General features: G+C 33.3%; 2 protein-coding genes across 4 annotated transcripts; both read left to right on the top strand.

Moving 5' to 3' along the window:
• Positions 1-13160: 13160 nt before the first annotated feature.
• On the top strand, positions 13161-20921 carry LOC111992151 (uridine kinase-like protein 3). 3 transcript variants are annotated; one of them, XM_024023979.2, is made up of 15 exons: positions 14877-14967; positions 15061-15230; positions 15834-15925; positions 16224-16293; positions 16746-16864; positions 17069-17165; positions 17787-17866; positions 18300-18494; positions 18642-18725; positions 18850-18910; positions 19457-19517; positions 19771-19864; positions 19961-20033; positions 20253-20335; positions 20454-20921. In XM_024023979.2, coding segments are annotated over exons 1-15 (1458 nt in total). In that variant the 5' UTR covers positions 14877-14965; the 3' UTR covers positions 20631-20921. The 3 variants fall into 3 exon arrangements, with proteins under 3 accessions (XP_023879744.1, XP_023879743.1, XP_023879747.1); XM_024023976.2 differs by lacking the exon at positions 14877-14967 and adding an exon at positions 13161-13476 and having other exon boundaries at positions 19771-20033; XM_024023975.2 differs by having other exon boundaries at positions 14869-14967; positions 19771-20033.
• A 48-nt stretch (positions 20922-20969) lies between these two features.
• On the top strand, positions 20970-24581 carry LOC111992150 (fructose-bisphosphate aldolase, cytoplasmic isozyme 1). The gene is made up of 3 exons (XM_024023974.2): positions 20970-21980; positions 22772-23454; positions 23888-24581. Exons 1-3 carry the CDS (start codon positions 21953-21955, stop codon positions 24248-24250), a joined length of 1074 nt encoding a protein of 357 aa, XP_023879742.2. The 5' UTR covers positions 20970-21952; the 3' UTR covers positions 24251-24581.
• The last annotated feature ends 214 nt before the right edge of the window (positions 24582-24795 follow it).

The following is a 24795-nucleotide window of genomic DNA, read 5'->3' as shown; positions in this document are numbered from 1 at the left end:
GGCTTGTCCTTTTAAGTACATGGACAGATAAGGCTTAAGAATGTTCAGGCTGGGCCAACCAAATTTGTTGCCTTGTGTATAGTGTAGCAGCTTGTCTTTCATAAAAAAATAAATAAATAAATAAATTGTAGCTGCTTGTCACTTTAGAGTGACCGCTCTTGGGCTATCACCATTCCTCTAATGGAACTTCAATTGATTAAAAAAAGTTCATCTTCTCCTATGGGAAATCGAAGTAGTGTTTAATATATGGGTCTGGTTAATATATGCTCTAAAAGCATTCGCAGCAGTTGAGGTATAATGCTATATTGCTAAAATTTAGCTCCACAAACACAAAAGTCTTGCTGCAGCAGTGGAGCTAAATCTAAAAATTTTAGCTCCATTGCTACAGTGCACATCTATTTATAAATGTGCACTGTTCATGAGAGCTAAAAATAATAATAATAATATTTTAATCCTTACCTGATTAAAATATTAACCTTCTCTCTCTCTCTCTCTCTCTCTCTCTCTCTCTCTCACCGCTGTCAACTCAAGCCCACACTACCGACCCACACCACCGTCGATCCTCGCCGCCAGACCCACGCCATCGATCCTTGCCGCCAGACCCAGACCCACGCCGTCGATCCACACCATTCGATCCACATCAATCCACGCCGTTAATCCACCGGCTATGGTGGTGGAATGATGTTTGATTTTTTTTTTTTCTTCTGTGAGTTTGATGGCGATGGTGGTTGTTGTGGCTATGGTTTGGTGGTACGGTGTTTGATTTTTTTTTTTTCCTATGGGCTTGGTGGTTGTGGTGGTGGATTGGTGACTATGATGGTTGTTTGGGGATTTATTTTGTTTGTGGGTTTGATTGTGTCTGTGTTAGTGGTGGTGGTGGTAGTGGTGGCTGTGGCTGTGGCTGATTGTAGAGGAGGTTGTGGTCAGTGCTGGAATGTTTTTTGAGTTGTGAGATATATTATTTTATTGTAGGGGTATATTATTTTATTGTGATGTTTATATTATTTTATTATGTTGATAGTTAAAATAGATTCACTGCTGCAGCAATTGTGTAGGTATAATAGATAAAGTAACTTTTGGTGGAGCTAAAAAGCTAAATTTTTAGCTCCACTACTACGAATGCTCTAAGGGCATACTTTAACCATCTATTTTTGGAAATTGTTTACGAGGATTTGAAAAAACTAAAAAAAAAAAAGTTAATCACATTTTCATTTTCTCATATAAAAAATTCTTTAAATGGTTTTCTAACATGTACCCTAAGGGTATACATTAGTAAAACTCTCTCTCTCTCTCTCTCTCTCTCTCTCTCTCTCTCTCTCTCTATATATATATTATATATATATATATATATATATATATATATATTCTTTTTGATTTATCCAAAAAAAAAAAGGATTAGACCTATGGACTAGAACATCTAGGAGAAATAACATTTAGTCCAAACAAAGTAAACCATTATCGAATTATATCCAAACAACCAGGGTTGGCCCTAGGCCTAGGGCCCCTTACTAGAGAAAGGCCCCCAAAATTTTGGGTAAAAATTGAAATATATTAAAAAAAAATTTGAGATATAGGAAAAAAATTAGTTTTACATTTTTCCTATACTTATAAGAAGTCCTAAAGAATTGAGTAATACTAGAGATAATACAACTTTAAATACATTGGGCTTACAAATATGTGTCATTAATCACAAGAAATAATTTCAAATAGGAAAATGCTAGAAATACTATAAATTTTACTTCAAAACCTTTAAAAATTGATGTGACAATTAATATGAATTGTGGACGTTAACAATCTATTAAATACATTTTTAAATTACTTTTTGTGATTGCTGATAAATTTTTATTAGCCTCATGTTGTAAAATTTATAGTATCTCTAACATCATTTATTCAAATACTTGTTTATTATTTTTCTAAAAAAAAAAAAACTTGTTTATTATCTTCTTAAAGTGTCACTAATCACATTTATTGCTACATCATTTGTAAGTTTTTTTGTAGTAAAATTTGTTATAACTTTAGCATTTCTATATATATATATATATATATATTACAAGATAAAAAGAATAGATTTTTGTTTAAAAAAATTAAAATAACAAAAATGTCACATTTAAATATATCTAAAAGTATTTTGGCCGCCCGCAGACAACTATGATAACATGAGGGCAGTTTGTCCCCACCTTTTGTCCTAATGGAAGAGGAGAAAGATAATAGAACAAAATTAAAAATCTGTGGAGGTGGATATCTTTATTTGGCGATGTATAGCCTTTCATATTAGTTCATTCTAAGCCCCAGAAATAAAAGTTATCCTTGTTTTGTTCAGTACTTCATTCAATGTATTACTGTTAAAGACATTTTATGTTTTCAAATGAGTGTGATGTTGACTCAATTTAGAGGACTTTATTATTTCCTGCGGAATTTAAGGGACAAGTAATAATTAATAAATTGCAAGAATGATTTAATGGGAGTGGTTAAGATACATTTAATACTTTATTAAATAACATTTTTATACATTTAAAAAAAATAAAGTCTAACTATACACACATTTAAAAAAAAAAAAAAAAAAGCACATACAACCACTATAAATTTGTGCAAGCTAATGGATTATTAACAAGTGAATTTTCTTATTTTTGAAAGATGTGTATTACAATTCATAAGTGACCACACTTATATATTAATCTTTAATATGTGTCCTTAGAACACTCAATAATAAGACCATAGTATAAAACACAATATGAAAGACAACTTTTTTGCATTAATTGGACAAGTATGTGACTATGTGTTCCAAGTGAAATTCTAGAGTTTCTCAATCGAATCCCAATATAATCACTATATGTGAATGTGATCTTGTGCATAATCTCAATCAAGATCTTTTGCACAAACGAAGCTAATCTATTCGAATATTAGTATAACTTACTATCAAGAACAGAAAAATAGGTGTTGTAACTTGGAAATGGTCAATGACCCTGTTTTGATAATCTTGTTAATTATTTTTACTTCATGCTTCAAGAATATCAGAAGGGTCAGCTTCAAGCTCCAAACTACAAGTTGCAATCTGAGCAGGACAAGCACAAAGAATCAGCTATTGGTTCTATCTAAACAACCTGTAGCTTTATATTGTAATTTTCTACGTCACTGGTAGTTTTAGTTGTAGTTAACAGTGGTAATATTTATGGACACGTGTAAGTAGCTGATAAGTATTGTTAGTTTTAGATCCGTATATTTAGGGATTAGTTAGAACTTCAACTTGTATAAATACCTCCTCTGTTTGTACAGTTAGTAGTGTGAGAATATAATTTATTCTTCATCAAATTTCATATGGTATCAGAGCACTCTGAGCTCTTCTAGATTCTTCTTAGTTTCTTTCCGCATTTTCTTTCACGCTTGATTTTTCTTACTAGTTTGTATAGAAGATTGGTTGGAAGGTTGCTTTACTTAACTATCACAAGACCTGATATCACATTTGCAGTCCATAAGCTAAGTCAGTTTATGGGTAAGCCTAGATTGCCACATCTTCAAGCTGCACATAGGGTTCTGCACTACATCAAAGGATCACCTGGACAGGGTTTATTGTACTCTAGTTAGTCTGAGTTGCATATCAAGGCATTTGCTGATGCGGATTGGGCTGCATGCCCTGATACTCGAAGGTCAACTACAGGCTATTATGTCTTTATTGGAGATTCACTTGTTTCTTGGAAATCTAAGAAGCAACACACTGTCTCAAGATCATCAGCAGAATCAGAATATAGAGCAATGGCTGTTGTTGTTTGTGAAATTGTGTGGTTGATTAGTTTTCTTCAGGACATTCAGGTCTCACATTCTAAGGCAGCCTTGCTCTTCAGTGACAGTCAGGCTGCTTTGCACATTGGGGCAAATCCTGTGTTCCATGAGAGGACGAAACACATAGAAATAGACTGTCACATTGTCAGGGATAAAGTTTTAGCTAAGGTGATAAGGCTGTTACATGTTCGAACTAAGTCTCAAGTTGGAGATTTGTTAACAAAAGCTCTCAGTTCACAACAATTTCATCATTTGCTGTCCAAGATGAACTTGTTGAATATACATTCCCCTGTTCCTCTTGAGGGGGAGTATCAGAAGGGTCAGCTTCAAGCTCCAAACTACAAGTTGCAATCTGAGCAGGACAAGTACAAAGAATCAGCTATTGGTTCTATCTAAACGACCTGTAGCTTTATATTGTAATTTTCTATGTCACTGGTAGTTTTAGTTGTAGTTAACAGTGGTAATATTTATGGACACGTGTAAGTAGCTGATAGGTATTGTTAGTTTTAGATCCATATATTTAGGGATTAGTTAGAACTTCAACTTGTATAAATACCTCCTCTGTTTGTACAGTTAGTAGTGTGAGAATATAATTCATTCTTCATCAAATTTCATAAAGAAGGATGATATAGGTGATTTGTCATTATTATTCCTCCTCAAGTCTTAGAGCAATCTATTCGAGTTCCTGCTTTATGAAATAGATTAAATGGTAAAACCAATCAATCAAGTGCTTGCGAAAAAAAGGAGAACTCAGAGGTGGCACCGATTTCAATGCTTAAGTTGGTAGGATTTTGGTAGGTGAATTTAGTGAAAGCAAGGAAATTTTTTCATAACTATTCTTGATTTGGATTTCTCAATATATAGGCTTGTCCTCGGAGCAATTCCCCTTGATTTAAGCCATTTCCTTTAATGTGGCTATAATAGGCCTATAATGAGGGATATCGGCTTGACTTTTTTCCCTTGGTTATGGTTGAGATCTTTTAGCATACAAGTGTATATAGGTTCTCATAATGGAGGTAACATGGCAATGGTTTCCAAGATATCATGCTCAAATCTATATGATTAGTCCCTTGTGCTTGAGGGATTGATAGTTGGTGCGACAATTTAATTGTCTTTCAAGGGTTAAGATTGAAAATTTAAAAATTCATTTTTAATATTCGTTATTGGATGAAAAAATGTGTTAGACTCTTTAACTTTTTACCTTTGTACTTTTTTTTTCCTCTCACTTTGAAGGTGCAACTACACGATGCAATAGCTAGGATATAAATCTGTGTTCGAGTTCTTCAAGTTCGCCTATTGAGTTATAGCTTTTGTCCTCAATCATGGTATTGAGGAATTCCTTAGGTTCAGACCATATGAGGTCGAGAGATTTCTTGGTCGATCTTTTTATCTAGTTGGTCCAATTTATTTGTAGAAGTAGCATAGCATGGTTATAGTCTTTGAATCACCACTAACCTTCAAATTGTCTTACATAATCGTTTGTTCCCATTTATTACTGATCCTTGCCATGTAAAATCTATTTCCAAGTTGAATTGCATTGATGCCTATACTCTGCGTGGTGAAAAAAAATTTAGGGTTAACAATGAGAATCTAAATTCAAATCCCACTTATTCTAAGCAAAATAAAAGGAAAATAAATACAATATAATATCAATAAAAATGTCTGCCACAATAAGGAGAATCCAAATAGAAGGAATATCTCAAATGTGGACATAGGAAAAGGGAAAAAGTATAAGAATTTCTGGTTATAGGTATCTTTATCAAGGAAATTTTAGTCAAAGTCACTTAAACAGTAATTAGCATTTTAGGAATTTGTAAAAATGTTCATAAGAATATGAAGGATTTTAGGAATGAGTTTCTCATGTGACAAAGTTGTTCTAGAATTAGGCCTATGTGAATCGCATAATTAATGTTAAATCACAATCATTATCTTTTGTGGTTCTTATTTAGATCACCAAGAAAATTCTATACACTTAAATTTCTAAAAACAATGGAGCACATACATCATATATAGATTATTTTTCACGGTTCACATTTATCATTATTAACATCACCCAAAAAAAAAAAAAAAATTATGAAATAGATTAAATGGTAAAACCAATCAATCAAGTGCTTGCGAAAAAAAGGAGAACTCAGAGGTGGCACCGATTTCAATGCTTAAGTTGGTAGGATTTTGGTAGGTGAATTTAGTGAAAGCAAGGAAATTTTTTCATAACTATTCTTGATTTGGATTTCTCAATATATAGGCTTGTCCTCGGAGCAATTCCCCTTGATTTAAGCCATTTCCTTTAATGTGGCTATAATAGGCCTATAATGAGGGATATCGGCTTGACTTTTTTCCCTTGGTTATGGTTGAGATCTTTTAGCATACAAGTGTATGTAGGTTCTCATAATGGAGGTAACATGGCAATGGTTTCCAAGATATCATGCTCAAATCTATATGATTAGTCCCTTGTGCTTGAGGGATTGATAGTTGGTGCGACAATTTAATTTTCTTTCAAGGGTTAAGATTGAAAATTTAAAAATTCATTTTTAATATTCGTTATTGGATGAAAAAATGTGTTAGACTCTTTAACTTTTTACCTTTGTACTTTTTTTTTTCCTCTCACTTTGAAGGTGCAACTACACGATGCAATAGCTAGGATATAAATCTGTGTTCGAGTTCTTCAAGTTGGCCTATTGAGTTATAGCTTTTGTCCTCAATCATGGTATTGAGGAATTCCTTAGGTTCAGACCATATGAGGTCGAGAGATTTCTTGGTCGATCTTTTTATCTAGTTGGTCCAATTTATTTGTAGAAGTAGCATAGCATGGTTATAGTCTTTGAATCACCACTAACCTTCAAATTGTCTTACATAATCGTTTGTTCCTATTTATTACTGATCCTTGCCATGTAAAATCTATTTCCAAGTTGAATTGCACTGATGCCTATACTCTGCGTGGTGAAAAAAAATTTAGGGTTAACGGTTAAAATATCAATAGCCAAAAGATTTTTAATTCACTGGTATTATCTTTCTTAACAATGAGAATCTAAATTCAAATCCCACTTATTCTAAGCAAAATAAAAGGAAAATAAATACAATATAATATCAATAAAAATGTCTGCCACAATAAGGAGAATCCAAATAGAAGGAATATCTCAAATGTGGACATAGGAAAAGGGAAAAAGTATAAGAATTTCTGGTTATAGGTATCTTTATCAAGGAAATTTTAGTCAAAGTCACTTAAACAGTAATTAGCTTTTTAGGAATTTGTAAAAATGTTCATAAGAATATGAAGGATTTTAGGAATGAGTTTCTCATGTGACAAAGTTGTTCTAGAATTAGGCCTATGTGAATCGCATAATTAATGTTAAATCACAATCATTATCTTTTGTGGTTCTTATTTAGATCACCAAGAAAATTCTATACACTTAAATTTCTAAAAACAATGGAGCACATACATCATATATAGATTATTTTTCACGGTTCACATTTATCATTATTAACATCACCCAAAAAAAAAAAAAAAAAAAAAAAAAGAGGTAAAAGTTCACAAGTCCAATTAATTTCAGCATAAAAACAAAAAAAAAGGAATAGGATCATAGATTTGATTTTCACATAAAAGGAGTACAATGAATAAAAAACAAAAATGATGCATGTGAGGTTTGACGAATTGCATGTCACTTTTCAGATGGACTCACTATTTATAGTCAACCACATCAGATAGTTGTAAAGATAGATATAAAATTAATTGTGACAATTATGACCCTATAATTTTTCCAACAATAACAATGGAAGTGAGGTTTGAAGAATTCAACTGAGGACAATTATTCTCATACTCAATTTCACAATTTGCTTTTTTATGTGATTTTGAGTAACTAATGTAAAGTGGTGGGTCGCAAAAGATAACAAATTCTGATTACTTGCAATCGTAAAAGCCAGAAAGTTGTGAAATGAGTAATGTTGGTGTCACGTAAAACTTGTGCTACAACTAAATGGTAGAGGTGGGTCCCCACATGGTCTCACCATGTAGTGACCCAAAAAGGGGGTCTTGCATTTCATAGAATCTCACATCACCTAGAGAAGCACATGAGAATGTGTTTATAAGGAATGATCTCCGTTTAATGTGTAGAGGCTTTTTTCCCTCACTATTGTGTGTTTTGGGAGAGAACAAAATCGTGAGGGATATGGGTCCCAAAGCGGACAATATCTACACAGTTGCGGCGGGGTCGTTACAAATGGTATCAAAACCGCCCAGTAACCCTATATGGGCTCGGAGACACTACCCCACAAAGTGGGCCCTAACGAGAACGTTAGGGATTTAAGTGGGAGAGATTATGATATTCCAATTTGATTAATTGTTTGATGTATGTGAGTGTGTGATGAGTCCCATATCGGGTATTTACTGGGTTGAACTGGGCTTTATTAACAACTGCAAAGAACCTCAATTGTGACTAGTCCTTTTGAGGTATAGTGCAAATGTGGCTAGCGCTTTTCCTTGAGTTGTTATACACCATTACACCACTACCACTCTCAACTCGCCACACGAGCAAATTGTGGCACAAATTATACCATTTTACGTGACTCCAGCATTAATCTTATGAAATTATCCAATTAAGTTTGATTTTTTAGAATAATTCAGGTAAGAAAAGAACAAGAAAAATGAAAAAAGCTTTAAATGGTGTGTTAATTAAATTTATTTATCCCGTGGGCATAGCGTGGCAAAATGGCAAGAGAACATTGGATCTAGAAGTGGCCAGCTGTGATGATCATAGCGGTATCAGGAAAGGGGGTCCCACCGTCATGTAACCAACGTTTATCATAATTGCATCGAGCTCAGCTCAGTTGGTGGATCTACATCTCTACCTCCCAGTCCCAGATAATGGCATGGCCCACCCACCTCCTCTCCTCTACGCTCCAAAAGCCAATCATGGAATTGATGCTATAACTAATTTTCTTCACGTGCCAACTATTAACATTAATTAAGCCCAACTTTTCCTTTATTTACTTTGTGTTTGTAAAAGATTCCCTCCCCTCTTTTCCTTTTTTATTTTTAGATACTCTTCATTTATTACTTTCTATTACAAGTAACATTGAAGTTTATTTACATTAATAAAAATTCACGATGTTCCTAAATTAGCATATTACTTTGCGCGTGAATCATTAAAGAAAATTGAAATTAATATATAGGTTGTGACAGATTTATTTGTGAAGTGGTATACTAATTTAGGAATGTTATAAGATTATTGTGAATTTTTATTGTGTTTTTAAATCGGTTAATATTTTCTCTCTTTATTTATTATTTCATTTTTGAAAACTGTTCATTTATTACTTTCTATTAATATTTTCTCTCATCTTTGTTCATTAAATTTTTGGGGCAGTGGTCATTTAGTCATTTTTGTTAAAATTTTATCTCTTCTTTTACTACCTTGTATTTTGGGCACTTTCAATAACTCATTATTTATGGTGGATTTTCCCCAATAATTATGAGTTTGTTTTCCGTTCTTTTTTTGCCATGGAAAAAGGAAAATAGAAAGTCTATATCTATTTGGCAATATTTTTTTCTTTTAGTTTTTTTTAGTTTAATTAGTATTTGTAGACATCTTTTTTAAAATTTCATTTTTATGTATAATTATACTTTAACTAATTTTCACCAAATAAAAAAAAACTTGAAAAAAAAATCCAAACATATTATCACAAATCAACATTAAAAAAAAATTATATTCTGCATTCTCTATTATAGAAGCGAAGCTTTGTAAACTCAATACAAGACTTGTTAATTCAATAGATTATGTTTTGTGTTTTGGTCTATAATAGCAAAGCTTTGCTACATGAGACAAACCCTAATAATAATTTTTAATGTGAAATGCCCTAAGAAAATAATTTGATCATTGAATCCCTCATAAGTAACGATAAGTTAAAATAAAAAAGATAAGGGATTGAACCCTACTTGTGGTTGTGGGTGTCTTTTCAATTTTCATTGGTATGATCTCTAAATATTATAAAAATGTTTTGAAACTCATCAAGTCTCTTTCTTTATCATATTAATATCAATCTAATCCTCATTTCAATCGTTTGTCACTAAAATCGAGTTTAAGAATGTAAATAAAAGTGTCCACTCATTATGTTGTTGAATTAATGTAAAAGGCAACAAATGAGCACCATAATCTCAATTTCATGAAAATATTAATATTAAAAGAAGATAAGAGAGTTAAAAAAAAAAGGTTTGTCATTGATAGGTCACCAAAATATTGTTAATCTTGTTTAAGGGGCAGTGGGAATTCTTAAGATTAGGATTTGCCACTAAGAATGGTAGATTAGATATAAAATATTTTTGGCTATAAAATGTGGAATATTTCCGAAGGAAAAGGTAAAAAAAGACACCAATTTGATAGCTTCTCCTGTCCTTTTCTTTCATGTTGGATAATTAATTTGCAACTAGTCCATGCACGCGCATTTGGACTTTTCTAATATCCTTTTTTTTTTTCATAAACAAATATTCATTGGGTAATTTTTCCTTAAAATAATTAACTATTTGAATGGGAAAGAGTTTTAATGTGGCGTTTGGTACAGGGTAATGTTTTAGGATTTCTAGAAATGTTTAAAAATTATCATATTTGGTTGCAAATCACGCAAGGGAATCAGATGTCAGGAGAATTTAGATTCTCCCCTTAAACCCCTTTCAGTAGGAATGTGGATTCCCTTTAAAATAGGTGGGAATCCAGATTCCCAAGTTTAAAAGAAATTGTATTTTTTATAAATTGACAATTTTAACCCTTTTTCCTTATCATTTAAGCAATTAAAATAAAATATAAAACAAATTATCAATATCTTTTCCTGCCAAAATAACATAAATAGGATAGACAACTCTGTTGATATATTCTTTAACAAAGTTTTATTTAGGTTTCACGTGTGGAAAAAAAAAAGTTTGAAGGGGACTCTCCATTATTGCCAGGTATTCACTTTTGTTGTTATGTGTGTGTTGCTGAACAAATTATTAATGGATTTATTTTCATGGAAAATAAATAATTTTAATGAATTTGTCATAATTAATAGTTTATATTTGGTTTTTAATTATTTATTTAGAGGAAGATTTTTTTTAATGACTTGGTAGTTTACATTCAAATCTAAGGATAGAATAGAAAAAATAAATAATTCATTTAAGATTCATGGGAATAAACCAAATATTATCATCTCACATTCCTAGGAATCTTAAGAGATTCTCAATGAAACCAAATATAGGAATAGTTACATTCTTAGGAATGTGATTCTTAGGAATCACAATCCTAGGAATCTGGATGCCAGGAGTAATGTGGATTCCTCTGTACCAAACGCCACCTAAAAGTATTCGAATATACATTTATTTAAGAGGTTTTTTCAATTTAACTATATTATTTCAAATTTTCTTTAAGCCTTTTGTCTAAAACATGTTGTTGGCCTTAATTTGCATTTTTTAATAAAAAAATAATTTGAACTAAATAATAAGACAATTTTCCCCAAAACAATTAACTATTTGAATGGGAAAGATTTTTAAAAGTGTTGGGAGATACATTTATTTAAGAGGTTTTTTGAATTTAACTATTTTATTTCACATTTTCTTTCACCCATTTGTCAAAACACGTTCTTGGCCTTGATTTGCATTTTTGAATTAAAAAAAAACAATTTGAACTAAATAATAAGACTATTTTTGAAAATAGTGAAAAAACGATCTACTGTCCTAAGTCCTAACATACAAGACGACAGGAAATAACAAATATATATATATATATATATATAAAATATATATTTTTTCCTCTAAGGCAATGGGACTTTGCTGTTCAGGATCAAATTTTTCTCTTTATTAATTAATTTTTTTAAGGGTAACTTTCACTAACATTTTCGGGAAGTTTAGGCTAATGTCAAACTAAGTTCAAATCTTTTCAAAATTGACAAATTTAGTCTCTAAAGCCAACTTAATCCTTAAACACTATTAGGCTAGTTAGTTGTTTTTTCTCAACTGTTTTATGGACTAAATTGGCTGTAGGGATTAAATTGGTTAGTTTTAAAAAGTTTTGAACCTGATTGACATTATACCAAACTTTAGGGTATGTTAATGAAATATACATTTTTTTTAGAAATAATAAACAAAGTCTGAATTTTTATTAATTTATATATCTCTTCTTATAAGAGAAAGATCTATAAAAAGTATTTGAAATAATTTTGAACCAAAAGACTCTTTATAAAATTAAAATTAATGGATAGTTTGTGTACATTTTTAAACTTTATACTATTTGCAAGTTGTTTTCCTGTATATTTTATCTTATAGAATAGGTTTATATAAATCTCCGTTCTTATATGCATATTAAACTCATATAAGAGACAAACACTGTTGGTGATTAGATCCGTCAATCTCATAAAAAAAAATTCCCCCAAATAATAAACACGTGTATATAAGAGACAAATGCTAATGTTGAAGATTGGTCATGGTAGATACAAAATTAATGTAAGTTGAGAACTAATAAAAATCTACCCACTTAATTATTATATAAAAAAAATGTTACATTTATAATATTTTCACAACAAATATTAGGTAGAAAGTAGTTATTGATTCTAAATTAGGCTCAAGACTAAAATTACTTTTTTGTCTATCAGTAATTGTTGATAATAATTTTTTATCTAAAATTTGTTGTGAGAATGTTGTGGATGTAATGTTTATCTACGAAAAGTATTGTGAAAATTTTTATGCATGTAACATTATCCTATTTGAGAAATATTTTGTCTACAACACTTTTACGATATTTTACAACAAATTCTAGGTGGTAAGTTAATACCGAGATTATTTTTTACTCATCAATAATAACATGTAATAACTTATCGTTTAAAATTTGTTGTAAAAGTAATGCGAAAAACACTATAATATATTAAATTTAATTGTTTTCCGTTTTTTCTCACCAATAAAAACTTAAGAAAATTTTATTTTATGCTACATTATCCTATTTTATAACAAATTTTAGATAATAAATTGTTACTTATTTAAATTTAAATTTAATAATTAAATTACTTTTTTTGACCGACATACAACAACCAATAATAACTTATGATTTGTTGTAAAATTTGCGTAAAAATATCATAATATATTAAACTTAATTATTTTCCACTTTTTCTGACCAATAAAAACTGGGAAATTTTTGGTGAATTTCATGAGACGGTGCTCAAAATCAAAAGTGAGTGGACCCTACAATCCGAATCAGTGACGACGTGGATCCTTTATCTTCAAAAATGTCATCACCATCAAGTCAACAACTACAGGGACCCACTGACATAGTTTTTCCTATTTAATTATTGCTTGCCTTTTACTCTCTCTCTCTCTCTCTCTCTCTCTCTCTCTCTCACCACTTTGTGTCAGTGACTGTGACTCTGTCACTCACACCTCACCGAAGAGTGGAGGCAGTGGCTCCCTCTGTAATTTCACCCAAACTCTATGCCCATTTTCTCAACTTCATCCACCTCAGGGATCCACTATAAATACCCATACCCCAATTTTTGAGTCCGATACGGACATTCATTACCGAACCTCCGTAAATATATAAAATTCTCTCTTTTTTTTACAAAATTAGTAAAAATTAAAAAAAAAAAGAGTAAAAATTTTGGTTCCAAATCTCTCTCTTTCTCTCCCTAAATCTGTATCTCTCTCTCTCTCTCTCTCTCTCTACAATTTTCTGTTCGAGTTTTCGTCTTCAGGTATGTTTTGTTTTGTATTCTGCATTTGATTGTTTTTGGTTGTTAATTTAATGGCGATGTTGATTTTTTTGTTGTGTTGTGAGTATTGGATCTAGAAATTGATTCTGTTAAGAATGTGGTTTGATTTCATTTCTCTCACGTTATTGATGTTTTTATCGCGGAGATCATTGGGATTTGATATTGCAATTTGTGTATTTATGTGTGTGTGTGGGTGTGTGGCATTGAGGATGTGAGTGGGCAATGATTGGAACAAGACATGGTTTTGAGGTTTGAGTTGCTTTTAAGGTGCCGTGACGCTGCCTCTGAGTTTGGCTGTGATCGGTTTCGTGTTTAATGTTATTAGTTTTGGAGATGCTGAGGTTTGATAGTGATTGTTTTGTGTTGTTATTTGGGGTTGTTGGTCCTTGCGGTGCAAGGAACTACGAAACGGTATTTGATTGGGGTAGGAGTGTTGGAGGCAATGTAATTTGAAGAATGCGTGATTGTTGCTTGCTTCAATTGTAGTGGGAGATGGTTGAGATTTTGAAAAAGAAAAGAAAAGGAGTGGTTCCTTTTTGTTATAGGAATAAAGATAGGAAAGAAGGAAAAAGGTGTAAACTTTAGAATCTTGCTTGTTGGTAGTGGATGGGGAGAAAGTTAGATAAGGTGTGACAACGAAGTTTACCCACTGAAGGTATTGCGAAATGGGCTTTAGTTTATTAGTAGAAAGCTATCATAAATACGTTGTGAAGATAGCCGGTGATAGGTGTCCGAAGACAGTTTTTGTATATGCTGGCAAGAACTTGGAATACAGTTTTGGTCCTTCGCATAAGCTAGGTGGGCGGGGCGGGGCGGTGTTTTGGTGAACGGAGGGTTCTGAGTGTAAGTGGCTTGGAATTTTCTTTTTTTTGATAAGTTTGTTAGTGGCTTGGAATAAAGAGAATGGACTGGGCCTTAGGTTGTTTAGGCACGTGTTGAGGCATTGGGTTGCCTATTAAGCGTATAGAGTATGCAAACATTGTGGTAAATTCAAAATTTTCACATATGTAAGAGAAAGTCATTGCTCTATTTTGGAATTATAGTTGTGTTGGAGTGTAGCTGTTGGACATTTGTTCACAAGTTTCTTGTTTTACAAGATTTTTCTTGTTTCATGTGATATTTTTTCTTGCTATTGCCGTTCTGTTTAGTTGGCTGATAAGACCAAATTACTCTGGCTCCTAGGCATGCTATTTGTTTTCCTATTGTCCTAGGACTTTTATATGTTGTTCACACTCTCGCCTAATCCTCTATTCATCCTCGGATAGCGTTTGCTGAGTTGTACTCTTGACATTTTACCTTGTGATTGGTTTTGATCCCTTTGTATCTACAAATTCAAAAGGGTGAATGATTGGTCTTTAAAACAAAAAAAAAAAAAAAGAGTTAACTGCATACAGCACACATTTGTGTGTGATTTTTGCAGAAGTTATACATTTGACAACCTTTACGTTTAGAGGATAGCACAGACTCTTAAATGTGTGTATAGTCTAAAGACTCTAAACTTTTCCATTCATGTTTTTTCAGACTTATGACCTCCTTTGCACTTTGTTCTTAAAATTTCATATGCAGGTCCCTGCCCATGGGTTCTACTTCTAAATCAGTTGTGGATTTAATAGAGGCCTCCTCAGGGGTTCATTTTTCTGGATTTCACATGGACTCTTTGGAGCAAGGAGTTAAAGAGATGGAACTTACAACAGCGTCAGCAACCGAAGAATTGCATAAACAGCCTTTTGTCATTGGTAAGTGTTTATGTGGAAATATATGCAAATTTCTTATAATTTTTTGAGAGGCGGCAAAAGGTGGTGCATGTGCAACCCTTCATTGGAAGTACAGAAAAGGGTTCCCCTAAAATGAAGAAGATAGAAGGGACACCGGTTGGTATATTTTCTTTGAAATGTGGAAGAATCTGACTCACAAAGGTGAAGTTTGATGGTTTTAGCATTGGTAGTCCTCTTACCTGTCTCACGCAGAAACATGCAACAAAGATTATATCTATTAGTTTAAGCTAGAATTGAGTGATAGCTCTGTGGTACTGGGCATCCTCTATGATGCCCAATGTCTTAATTTTGGAACCCTACCTTTCCCCTCTGCCATTACTTACCTAGAAAAAAAAAAAAAAAAAAAATCTCTTTTGGAATCCAGAATGTTAAGTTCTAGGTGTGTACAAGTTTGAAACTTTTACCTGGTTCTGGAGCATTAATTTTACTTAAAAAAATTGGTCTACAGTGTTGGCGTGTGCACTTATTTTTTTAAATAACTTGTTCATCAGAAAAAGAGAACATCTATTCACTTATTCTTCATCTTTATCCTAAGCATCGGCTTTCTAATAAATTTTGTGGCAGGGGTTGCTGGGGGAGCGGCATCTGGTAAGACAACAGTTTGTGATCTTATTATTCAGCAGCTTCATGATCAACGTGTTGTTCTTGTTAACCAGGTAATGTTTGTCTGATTCAAATATGTTTAGGTGGCTGAGTAGAGAAGTTTTTTCTATGATCAAATATATTTCTGGCTTACAAATTGAATCATTTAGAAAACAAGGAAATTAATGAAAATTCTGGCATACAATATTTGAAAATTCACATTGTGTTACTGTTTCTACTCCTTAATGTTTGCTTGGGATTTTCTTATAAATTTCTAATAATATTTTCTGCAGTTTCAAGATGGTTCGATTCTTTTTCTTTCTATTGTATTTGATAGTGAAAATATATTCCTACTGGTTTTTCTTATTGCAGGATTCCTTTTATCATAATTTGACTGAGGAGGAACTTAAACAAGTACATGACTACAATTTTGACCATCCTGGTGAGTGCAATTTCGGTGACTGAAGTCTGAAGAATATCATTAAAACAATGACCTGTGTAGAATTTCAGCCGTGTTATTTACTGAAATTAACTATTTTTTAATCCTTTGCTTCTACTTAGTTATCAACCAAGTTTATCTTATATCTTCTTTCAGTAAAGAAATGCATTTTTATAAATGGCTCAAGCTAATTGCAAGTATGTTCTTGTTATAGTACTATAGACTTATATCATTCAAAAGGCTCCCACTTAGTGGTAATGTCAATGACCATCCATTAGGATTTTTCACTGTGGCCAAATCGTATAAATAGTTCATTAGTAAGGTAATGAGTTACTTTCAGTCTGATCAGTTTGTATCCTTAATGAACATAAGTATGGTGTTCATTATTTGCTGTTAGTTCAATTTTTTTGCTAGCTCAATTGATTCTTCTAACTGCAACATTGAATTTCCATCAGATGCTTTTGACACTGAGCAACTGTTGTGTGTTATGGAGAAGTTGAGGCATGGACAAGCAGTTGATATTCCAAACTATGATTTAAAGAGTTACAAAAACAATGTATTTCCAGCAAGAAGGGTACAGCTTTCATATCTTTTGGCTCCAGTAGGCATCATTCTACATATAACTGCTATCTTTTTATGTAAAGACCCATTGCAGATATCTTCGGAGTGGCAACTTCTTGCATTGATAGTTTTTGTTGTCATTTTCCTTCCAATAGTTCCATAAAATTAACATATTTGATGTAGTATATGAAGATATTTATTATGATTAAATCTGCAGGTAAACCCTTCAGATGTTATACTTTTGGAAGGCATACTCATTTTCCATGATCAGCGTGTTAGAGATTTGATGAATATGAAGATATTTGTTGATACAGGTCCTCTATATTCATTTTCCCTGTTTTTAAAATTGGATCTTATTATAATGAATATCTCAAGCTCATCAGGTTTACTAGAACATTCAATTTTTTAGAAAATATATTGTGGTATTCATGTTATAATTTACATTTCAAATTCTATATTATTTTCTTTTTTTTGGCCACTAGAAATTATTTATGAAGATTGCTTGGGATCTGTAGTTCTCATGAATTTTGGTATTATGAGGCCAGTTGCACTTTTAGCATGGTGCCTGGTTCCTAAATGTTCTTACATTTTTTGCTCATTCCATATAGCTTTCTTGATATGAGGAAATGTGGCTTAGTTAGACTTACAGTATTTGTTGTCAGGAAGACCTGTCAGTTAAAATGCAAAAATGCACTAGTTCAGGCAACAACTGTAAGTCTTACAACTTAAAAAGCATGGTGAACTTACAATATTTTTTTTTTCCCTTTCTATTTTTGGTTACTTCAGATGTTCTTGCAAACAATTGCTGATATTTCCATCAAAAGATGGACTTTGAAAAAAAGTTTTTGTTGTATGTAGTGATGTATACATTTTATATCACTTCATTGTGTTACAAAGTTGGACTGTTACTTCACATATTAAAATTTTCAGTGCAGATGCTGATGTTCGTCTAGCAAGGAGGATAAGGCGGGATACTGTTGAGAAGAGTAGGGATATTGGTACAGTACTTGATCAGGTTAGTAACATTTCAAATTAGCAATTACACAGGCAGAAAGACCATAACCATAGTTCATTAAGCTGTAATTGGCTTTAAGCTTCCTGTACTAGTGGAACCATAACCCTTGAGTTCCATGCTGCCACCCTGCAATTTAGTAAAATAGTTTGTTTTTAGTAGAAAGAATTACTATAATTCATTATTTAGAAGTGGATTATTAAAGATAAGTGATGGAGTTTTTTTTTTTTTTTGGGGGGTGGGGGGGGGGGGGAATAATTCATTCAGGACTCTCATGTGTGAATCTTTTTTGTACTTCATGTTTTCTTCCTTTTGTCAACAATTTTTTAAAGTTGGACTTTGAATTTTATGTATTCAAGTTAATTTTCAGTGTGTGTGTGTCTGCGTTTTTACCTTTTTATCTTGACACATGTTGATAGACGTTATTTTGATGCAGTACTCCAAATTTGTGAAGCCTGCTTTTGATGACTTTATCCTACCAACAAAGAAGTATGCTGATATCATTATTCCTCGAGGGGGAGATAATCATGTAGCCATTGATTTGATTGTACAGCATATTCGTACAAAGCTTGGTCAGCATGATCTCTGTAAAATATACCCTAATTTATATGTCATTCACTCAACTTTTCAGGTATCCATTCTCTTGCTTCCCACTTATAACCTTGTTAACTATGTTACAGTGATATATATATTTCCTGGAGCTTCAAAGTCGATGTTATTATAAAGGTTAATGTAGCATGGTTCTTTGAGTCTTATAACTGTTCCTGGCCTCATGCAGATACGGGGAATGCATACCCTCATACGTGATGCTCAAACAACGAAGCATGACTTTGTTTTCTATGCTGATCGGTTGATCCGTTTGGTGGGTATAGTTTTCCATTGAACCCATGGGTCATTTGTTGGTTTTTCACTTGCTCTTATATATATATATATATTTTTATTTTATTTTAAATTATCACTTATCAAGATTCTGGAATCTTGACCAGGTTGTTGAACATGGCCTTGGACATCTTCCATTTACCGAAAAGCAAGTGATCACTCCAACTGGTAAGCTGGTGTTAATTTAACTTTGTAGGTTTTCCAAATATTGAATTTGGTTTCTTTTGAAGCCAAATTGATCCGACTTCCCTGAAATATTTTAGTTAAAGAAATTTGTTGTATATAGTTCAAATAGATAATCATGACATGGATGATATGCTTGTTGGCCCTCTGGTTAAATAATTGTTTGTGCTTGTATATTTAGGGTTACTGCCCAAGTTAGATGATCAACATTAGTTCTATGCTCTGAAGCATCATATAGGAAAGCCTCAGCTACCATATTTGCCAATGATATCTTCATTAATATTTTTTTTTTAGGTATAGCTTGTTGAATTATTGAAATATTTCAAGTAAGTAATGTTTACAGTTCTTTATATTGTTATCAAAATAAACTTTAGGCCTCACATGCCCAGATATCATCTGTGTCCTATGCTTTACATGTGTGTAAATATATTACAAAAATGGTAATGCAGCTAATTCATTAATGAGAAGTCAGCTTTATGTTTTTTCTTCATGATGTGTTGCTTTAACAGCATTTCCCTTCTGTATATGCAGGGTCTGTGTATACTGGTGTGGATTTCTGTAAGAGGTTGTGTGGTGTCTCAGTTATCAGGAGGTATTCAACCTAGTTTTGATATGACATTTTTAATTTAGAAGTATGACTTATGCTCTATTAGATGCCTGGAATAGAAATTTAGAAGTAGCAAATTGTCAAATTTACAATATTACTAATTGGATAGTGTCCTCGGAATCAACTTTCTTCTTGAACCATATTGTTGTCTACCCATTGTTGTACTTGTCGTATGTGTAAATATTGTTGGACCTCCTTTCCATAGTCATTGTATGTTGCTAAACATTTCCATTGCCAGTGGTGAGAGTATGGAGAACGCTTTGCGAGCATGTTGTAAAGGTATCAAGATTGGGAAAATACTTATTCATAGAGAAGGTGACAATGGTCAGCAGGTTTGTGCCTATCTTTGGGTCTGTGTGTGCATGTGTTTCATTTCCTTGGTTCTGACCTTTTTTCTATTAATAAAAAATGCTTCATTTACTGGGCAGCTAATCTATGAAAAGTTGCCTTCGGACATCTCAGAAAGGCATGTATTACTATTGGATCCTATCCTAGGGACAGGTTTGTAGTTCTCATGTGGAAATCATTATCCTTTTTTGAATTGTTGTTGGTTCTTATGTAAGGGACTCTATATAGTTTCCTTGCTCATATGGGGCTCCATTTGTTTCCATTCCTGTCTAGTCGTATACACCCTATATAATTTGAGCATGCTTTAGATTGCTGCAAATTTTTATTGTTACCTAAGGCAAGAACAACTAAGAGTTTTACCTTTTCCTCCAGGAAATTCGGCTGTTCAAGCTATCTCTTTACTTCTAAGGAAGGGTGTACCAGAGTCCAACATTATTTTTCTTAATCTCATATCAGTAAGTTACTTTTGTCCATGAGTGCTTACCTTAAAAAAAGTTCTTTTTGTTTCCCGCTTTCCCATGATTATGCATAGATTCATTCCTAGTAACGCCGCTACATTATTAATCTCACCAGGCACCTCAGGGTGTACATGTGGTCTGCAAAAGCTTCCCAAGAATAAAAATTGTCACTTCTGAGATTGAGATGGGTCTAAATAATGATTTCCGTGTCATTCCTGGCATGGGTGAGTTTGGCGACCGATATTTTGGAACGGATGATGATGACCAGCAAGTGGTAGCCCCTTCACAGTAGTTCCATTGAGGCTGCTGATTAGTCCAAACCCCTCATTTTGAGTTTATCATCAGCACTAAAGTGTGGATAAATAGCTGAATTTGCTTAAATCATATTGTGCTGGCCCAGGTCATTCAGAATTTTGAAACAATTTTGACTCAATTGAAACTTAGAAAGTATCTTCTTTTTATTCCACACTTTTTTTACTTCGTTTTTAGAAATCCGGGGTCCCTTGGGGTGTTTGGCTGCAAGCCCTTTTGTGTTTATAATATGACATTACAACATAAATGTATTGGATAGCAATTTATTACAGTAGGCAGTTGGAATCTTTTTTTTTGCTCTCAGACTGTTCTAGATTCATTTTGAGTTTATCATCAGCACTAAAGTGTGGATAAATAGCTGAATTTGCTTAAATCATATTGTGCTGGCCCAGGTCATTCAGAATTTTGAAACAATTTTGACTCAATTGAAACTTAGAAAGTATCTTCTTTTTATTCCACACTTTTTTTACTTCGTTTTTAGAAATCCGGGGTCCCTTGGGGTGTTTGGCTGCAAGCCCTTTTGTGTTTATAATATGACATTACAACATAAATGTATTGGATAGCAATTTATTACAGTAGGCAGTTGGAATCTTTTTTTTTGCTCTCAGACTGTTCTAGATGGTCAACCCCCAATAAAAAGGGGGAGAAAGTATAAAAAAGTAATCTTTACTGTCACAAGTTGAAACTGATTAATGGCCTTCCCCTGATATATGTATTTGTGAACCCATATATTTACTTAATAAAATTCTTTGTTGCTTCATCTTTGTTACACTAGTCTGAATGTGCCCTTAATTGTGTTTATATTCTGGTTTTATTCCTTTCAGATATTTGTTGCCGCTTTATGATTTAAGATAAGTTAGTATGATATTTGAAGGGGATTGAGATAGGTCTAAAAAATATATACAAATGGGTGCATGAGACAGATTAATAGAAACCACAAAAATTTGTTTGTGTTTTATAAGCACCTCTTAAAGTTGTTAAAAAAGAGCAAAGTGGATGATGGAAGAGAGGTTTTCCACACAATATTTAAGTCCACGAGAGGTGAATATGAATTTTTTAGTAGTGGATGGATTTGCCACTTCCACTTGGCTAAGAGAGTGATCACTCATTGCTTTATCCGAGGATGATAAAACTCCTTGGGCTAATCTTTGGACACGTGTTGTTGCATGATTCTGAGGGTATATTCCATGAAAGCTGATCTATATAGGCTGGTGCTAGTGGAAACTTGGTTTTTGCACTTTCGTCCTGTTATCTATATATCCCTTTTTATCCAAAGCCAATACCAACTGATAGCTTGTAACCATGTCGGCCTTTGTAGGAAAGTATGCAGGTGAGTCTCTCCTCTCTCACTCTCTCTATCAAGCTTTATGATTGCTTAGAATGTAGATAAGAATGAGATGTGACAAGCTCTCTGTATGGCTTGTATACTCTTTGCATACATTATTTTCATTTGCATGCGAGTTTTAGCAGCTTTTATTCCACATAGCAAAGACCATCCTGCCTCTTTATTTGGAAAATTGAACTAAGGCTATTGTTCAGCAGGAACGTTGTACAGTCACTATAATTGTCTCATGCATCCAATAATAATTATCTCATACGTCTGATGTTTATGTATGTCTTATCTTTTAGTGTGGGATTCATATGTTTGTGAGAGATGATTTGCTTGTCAAAATGTAAAAGATATCTTTTCATGCAATTTTTTTTTGGGGGGTGAGAATCTCAAAAGATTTATCCTCCAAATATTTTCTTCATCAAAATCTAATAGCAATGAATACAGTTTTAGATTTATAATATTAATTTGAACTATAAATAGAAGCATTTTAAATGGAGATGATTTTTTTTTTTTTTTGGTTTAATGAATCATATATGCCCTACCACTAATGGACCCCTCAACCCTCAAGAGTGCGAATAAAGATATAAAATGGTAGTCTTTCAGAATAGTGTTATTGTCCCACACGTAAAACCATAAGGCATTTTTATATCATGCTTTTTTTTTTTTTTTTCTATTAAAATAATTTTTGCCAAAAAACTAATAATTAGAGTGATATTGCAACAAAATTCTTACAAGTTTTCTGCCTAGTCTTTCTTTATCAAACAGCCCTTTTCTCCTTTCTTCTCCAGAGGAGCTTATCAAGAATGCGAGGTACATTGCCACTCCTGGTAAGGGAATTTTGGCAGCTGATGAGAGCACAGGCACCATTGGCAAGCGTCTAGCTAGCATTAATGTGGAGAACATCGAGTCGAACCGCCAAGCTCTTCGCGAGCTCCTCTTCACTTCTCCCAATGCCCTCCCCTACCTCTCTGGTGTCATCCTCTTTGAGGAGACCCTTTACCAAAAGACTTCAGATGGTAAGCCTTTTGTTGAAGTCCTTCAAGAAAACAATGTCATTCCTGGCATCAAAGTTGACAAGGGCACGGTTGAGTTAGCTGGTACAAATGGTGAAACCACCACTCAAGGCTTTGACTCACTTGGTGCAAGGTGCCAGCAGTACTATAAGGCCGGTGCACGCTTTGCCAAGTGGCGTGCCGTGCTCAAGATTGGTCCTAATGAGCCCTCTGAATTGTCAATCCAACAAAATGCTCAAGGCTTGGCTCGCTACGCAATCATTTGTCAGGAGAATGGACTGGTGCCAATTGTTGAGCCTGAGATTTTAACTGATGGTGCTCATGACATTAGGAAATGTGCTGCTGCTACTGAGATTGTGCTTGCAGCAGTGTACAAGGCACTGAATGATCAGCATGTTCTTCTTGAAGGCACACTGCTAAAGCCCAACATGGTTACACCAGGCTCTGATAGCCCAAAGGTAAACTACTATTGATTTTACTACACAAAGGTTTATGCACAACATGACAAATATGATGGGTGTCACATGAAAAGTCATAATACATAAAATTTTTAATTATTTTCAATTAGTCTAGCATCACAATTTTTCTCAATTTTTTTTTTCTTTCTTACAATTGTTGAGGTATGACAAGTCGTTAATGATAGGTAATAAAATGGTGTTAGTGATAGATTCATATGAGGATCAATTAAAACTTACCAACTCAATAATTGCAAAAGTTAAATATTAATTTGTAAAAATCATGTAATTAAATTTATAATAGCGGTAGTATCACTCTTGTTTAAATGCTAATAATGTGGCAAAATGCAATCTATTGACTAGACACATTGCCATATCAACAATATTTTGTCTTCATAGCCTTCTAAAATAGTGCATGCATTGTTTTGTTGCACAGGTAACACCTGAGGTGATAGCTGAGTACACAGTCACAGCACTCCGCCGAACTGTCCCAGCTGCGGTGCCAGGGATTGTGTTCTTGTCTGGTGGGCAAAGTGAGGAAGAGGCAACACTTAATCTTAATGCAATGAACAGGTTGGAGGTGCTGAAGCCATGGACTCTTTCTTTCTCATTTGGGCGAGCTCTGCAACAAAGCACACTCAAGACATGGGCTGGAAAGAAGGAGAATGTTGGGAAAGCTCAAGAGGTGTTCTTGGTGAGGTGCAAGGCTAATTCTGAGGCCAGTCTTGGAAAGTATTCTGGTGGAGGTGCTGGTGGTTTGGCTTCTGAGAGTTTGTTTGTCAAGGGTTACAAGTACTAGGCCTTCAATTTCTAGCGTGGCAATTATCATAATCTCTAATGCAATTGTACCTTCCTTCTTTACCTGCTTAGTTTTGGTACGTATTCTACAATGGGTGTTCATATTATCAATGCTTAAATATTGTACTGTTAACTTCCCAAGTCCTGAGTTTGCCTTCTCGTCTCACTAAGAACCTAGGTTTTTGCCATTAGAAATTCCAAAATTGTGACTTAGAGGGTCTAAGATGAACAATTAAGAAACCCAAGAGGGGTCAAGCCTTTATCTTAGCCCATCAGAAAATGTGTATTGCTAATTCAAAGATCCTTTCAAGAAGTTTAATTTCACTGCACAATGTTTTTCTTATAGTATTGGGAGCGACAAAATTACTCATGTAATTAATGATGGTATACCAATAATTAGAAAAAAAAAAAAAACCAAAACTATTACTATTAATTTTATTATAAATATGTGACAATAAATATGATTGATGTTACTTCAATAAGATAATAAATAAATTTTTGATTTGGTTGACAAAACACATAGGCTAACTTTCTCTAAATAACACG

This window comes from Quercus suber, unplaced genomic scaffold (genome assembly GCF_002906115.3).
Source record: "Quercus suber isolate HL8 unplaced genomic scaffold, Cork oak 2.0 scaffold_46, whole genome shotgun sequence".
Taxonomy (NCBI): Eukaryota; Viridiplantae; Streptophyta; class Magnoliopsida; order Fagales; family Fagaceae; genus Quercus; species Quercus suber.
This window is presented reverse-complemented; position numbering and strand designations above follow the sequence as displayed.

Coding starts and splice junctions, on each gene's coding strand:
- LOC111992151 (XM_024023975.2), top strand. Junction 17,867..18,299: donor TTGGTACAGTACTTGATCAG/GTTAGTAACATT, acceptor ATTTTGATGCAG/TACTCCAAATTTGTGAAGCC. Junction 18,911..19,456: donor GCAAGTGATCACTCCAACTG/GTAAGCTGGTGT, acceptor CTGTATATGCAG/GGTCTGTGTATACTGGTGTG.
- LOC111992150 (XM_024023974.2), top strand. CDS start 21,953: ATGTCGGCCTTTGTAGGAAAGTATGCAG. Junction 21,981..22,771: donor CTTTGTAGGAAAGTATGCAG/GTGAGTCTCTCC, acceptor TTTCTTCTCCAG/AGGAGCTTATCAAGAATGCG. Junction 23,455..23,887: donor CAGGCTCTGATAGCCCAAAG/GTAAACTACTAT, acceptor TTTGTTGCACAG/GTAACACCTGAGGTGATAGC.